Source organism: Trichechus manatus, unplaced genomic scaffold (genome assembly GCF_000243295.1).
Source record: "Trichechus manatus latirostris isolate Lorelei unplaced genomic scaffold, TriManLat1.0 scaffold00078, whole genome shotgun sequence".
NCBI lineage: Eukaryota > Metazoa > Chordata > Mammalia > Sirenia > Trichechidae > Trichechus > Trichechus manatus.
This window is the reverse complement of record NW_004444014.1, coordinates 2,576,309-2,579,979: the sequence shown is the minus strand read 5'-3', so window position 1 is coordinate 2,579,979 and position 3,671 is coordinate 2,576,309. Positions and strand designations below refer to the sequence as shown.

The 3,671-nt window shown below is 43.9% G+C and overlaps 1 protein-coding gene across 1 annotated transcript in view; it reads left to right on the top strand.

Annotated features, from left to right (window-relative positions):
- The window catches only part of SETBP1 (SET binding protein 1), a 425,952-nt gene that overhangs the window by 201,775 nt on the left and 220,506 nt on the right, over window positions 1–3,671 (top strand). Inside the window, exon 3 of the mRNA XM_004380894.1 lies at window positions 327–380. Coding sequence (XP_004380951.1) covers window positions 327–380 — 54 coding nt within the window. The remainder of the gene's footprint in view (window positions 1–326; window positions 381–3,671) is intronic.

The window sequence follows — 3,671 nt, the reverse complement described above, 5'->3', positions numbered from 1 at the left end:
GGCCTGCTGAACTCTATCCCTAGTCTATGATCCCCAATTTGAGACTCCTTGAAGAATTGGTAGTATATAGAAAGGCAGAAGGTGGGGGAGGGCAGGAGGAGAGGACTGTGAAGTCAGAGATATGTGGACACAAAGTGAGAAGGCCATTGAGTCTAGATTCCTAGCCCAGAAAAATCACCTGTGTCCAAGGTTAGGCCTTTTGTGATTCTGCCTCTGTAGCTCCGAGTCTAGGCTATGGTGAATCCATTGCTGGTTAGTTGTCTTGGGGATACTGTGTGCAGACTTTGAGGAGTATCACTAAGGAAAACTCCTTTCTTCTTTTACAGCTCCTCACAGCCAGTGACCTTGCAACTAGCGACCTCAAAGGATTTCAGCCACAGGTAAGTCCCACTGATCCTTTTATGCAGTTTGGAAAAGTGAAATGTCACCTACTTTGGTCATGATCAAACAAACTTGGTTACAAGGGCAAGAACCCCTACCTTGGATTTCGAGCCCCCAACTCAAGGTACCAACCATGAGAACTACCAGGTAGTTGCCCTCTCCCTCCAGTTCTCCTTCTCATCCCATCAAGAACAAAACCATCTCTTTCTGCTTTTCCTCTTAATGTTTTATAGTGGGGAGAAGAATCTAGATCACGATGCTGGGAACTGTCGGGTGGTGGCTCAGCTTAGGAAAGGGTTAAGCCATAGGAGATAGTGGGTGGGGTGGGGATGGGGTTCTTCCCTTTATTTCTCTCTTTCTTGGACAGGACATTCATGTTTCTCTAATTTTCACGTGCAAATGCCTGGCAGTCATGGTCTGGTGGCCAGGTTAATCTCAGACTCCTGCAGAGGCAGATGGTTGAGTTTTGCTGATCTTGGTGAGGAAATGGGCCACTATTATCTCTGGCCGGAGTGCTGTATGAAGGTTGCGGTGGGGGCAAACCCAAGAGAGTGCAGACGAGAGCTGTCTGGGGACCCACTTGGCAGGGATTTAAGATGTAAAATCACTCTGCCTGTCTCTGGAAAGAGAGTTGCTGTCTACACATCAACATCAATGCACACACACACAAACGCATGCCAGCCACACAGAAGTCCTTGTGTTCTCCCAGAGACTCTGTGTTGATAGAGCATATATACAAAGAAAAATAAATCCAAGAGTGATAGTTATGGTACTCAGTCCCTGCCACCACCCTCCCTTCAATATGAAATTTTCTGTTACCCCACCCACTCCCCCAAGCCAGTGCCTGCCTCAGTATCCCAGAGTGTGGTTCCTGTGTGGGGAGATACATCATAGCTAATGGCAGGAAGCTTTGGAGAGTAGCGTAAGTGATTGTAATAGCAAGATTCCATATATTTGGGAATGTTTACTTCTTAAAACCTATTTCACATCCAAGATCTCACTACATGTCTCCTAGGTGGGGCACGTCATTATGTGTCCCTTTTTACTGCTGGGGAGACTGAGGAACAGCATCCTGATGAGAAGTGGCACAAGATTACACAGAGAGCTTGGGACAAGGACAGGGAGAGGAAAGTGGAAGTCTAGAAGCAGAGAATTAACAAATAAAGAGCCCCATCAGTGACAGTTAAGGATAAATCATACAACAGTTTGTGGTGTTTTGATTGCAGATTTTTGATCCTTCTGTCAGGGATGCAATGAGGTTTTAGAAATTGATAGTGAGCCTTTTTGAAAACCATTGAGAACTGGTAATTAATTAGAATACTTACACACGTATTCACACAAATTTCCAGTTGAGCTAAAGGAATGAAAAACAAAAACAAAAGAAAGTCAACGTTTATCCATATGCCACCCACATCCACACCTACGCTCACCCGCAGAGGCACCCCAGCTAAAGATTTACTTTACTGGAAAATGTATAAAAATAAAGGGAAGAAAGGTTTTGTGTGATGCTGTTTTGCGGCTTGAAAAGGGTACATAGGGGCGAGTGAGTTTCTGGAAGTGTTTTGTTTTATTCTTTTTTGTGGTTTGGCGTTGTTTCTTTCTGAGGCAGCCATATTCTGTCCATGTTTGTTTATATAAATTTCTAGATATTAGATTTTTAAGTGAACTACTGGGTAAGGAAAAACTAGATATATTTAGAGTATGTCCGTAATATTTGAGAGCGTGATCCTAGAAAGGCAGCTTCCGTGTTCCCACGGACAGCCCCACAGAGTTTCTGGTACAAATGGCTCCCCCCTCCCCTCATTTCTGTTGAGCCTTTCTACATTGTTCCATTTGTGTGTCATCCCCCCAAGGCTGTAAGCATAAATGCATATTTTTGACCTTCAAGATGCCTGTTCCTGAGGCCAGGAAGTCCTGGGAATCTTGTGGCTAGCGTGTAATGTCCACATCAAAGTTAATTCTCTAGTGTTAGTCCTAAATCAAAAAGACCCGGATGTGTCTCAAGTCAACATTGCCCCTTTGGATGCTTCCACAAACAGAAACAGAAAGCTGCCCACAAGCTTTAGGACACCCCTTCGACTCTGCTCCACCAAATTGGTGGCTTCTGTTGTTATCTTCCCCTTCTTTCTTTGGGTTTCCGATGAAACGGAGCCCCACGCATCCTGATGTCAATAATTCACAGGCATGTTCCCTTCCAGGAACTGTCACTGACTTCGGGAGGGAGTGCGTCGAGGACCCCTCACTGGGTTCACTGTAATCGGGCCCGTCACCTTTCTCACGGTCCACACTTATCACTTACATGTACAGGACTTTTTTTTTTTTTCTTCCTTGTAGCCTGTGCCTGCTGCAGCCTCTTAAGGAAAATAGTCATGATTTTCTCACTAATCTTTGATGACTCTCAGCTTTCAAAGTGTGGAGAGCAGTGACTGTATTACCCACTGGGCTGGAACGTTCTCTCTCTCTGTCTCTGTCCTCCTTTCTACATCCAGTTAGAAAAGAGAAGGGTAAGAAAGCAATTTTCTGCCTTTCTCTCATGGTTATTGGTTTTTAAAGACACCATGCTCATTCTTGGAAATAAACACATACTTTGCAGGTCGAGCCTAGTAGCTGATGCTTCCTAAGGGGTGGGATTGCACGTTAGTGGTGGGAGGACTTCCCAGGCTGGTGAGCTCAGGCTCTGCATGGAAAAGGGTAGAACTATCTGCGAGAGTCAGGCCTGGTGCTGGCAGGTGGGTTCTCTCCTCAGCAAGTTTTAAAAGCTGTTGTACAGCACAGATGTGAAAGCTTCTGAATTTCATACTTAAGCCACCCAGACTCTTCTCTTCCCCTTGAGTTATCCCCCCAAACACATCTGTCATTTTCCAACACCCTGTACTTGACTTTTGAAGGAAAAGACTCTTGAGTCCCCTCCTCTCTAGTCTTTGGGTGTCTTGAAATGAGGATGCTCATCTTTCTTTGCCTGGCCATCCTTCTCCACCCTCAAAAGCAGTAAGAACTAGCATCTAATTCCCATTAGTAAAAGCCCAACAGCCATATGCTTTTCTTCTCCATTTTTCTTTTTGTTCTTTTTCTTACCCTCACTATAGGGCTGTGTTTATTGTAGAAATTTGGAAAATATGGAAAAATATAAAAATATATCCTGTAATTACACCCAGAAACATAAAGACATTTTGGGTTATAGCTTTCTAGTCTTTATTCTACATAGACATATACATCTATCTTTTTTTTTTTTAATTGGGATCATATTTTCTGTGCTTTTTGGTTACCTTCTTTTTTGTTGTTGTTGGTTT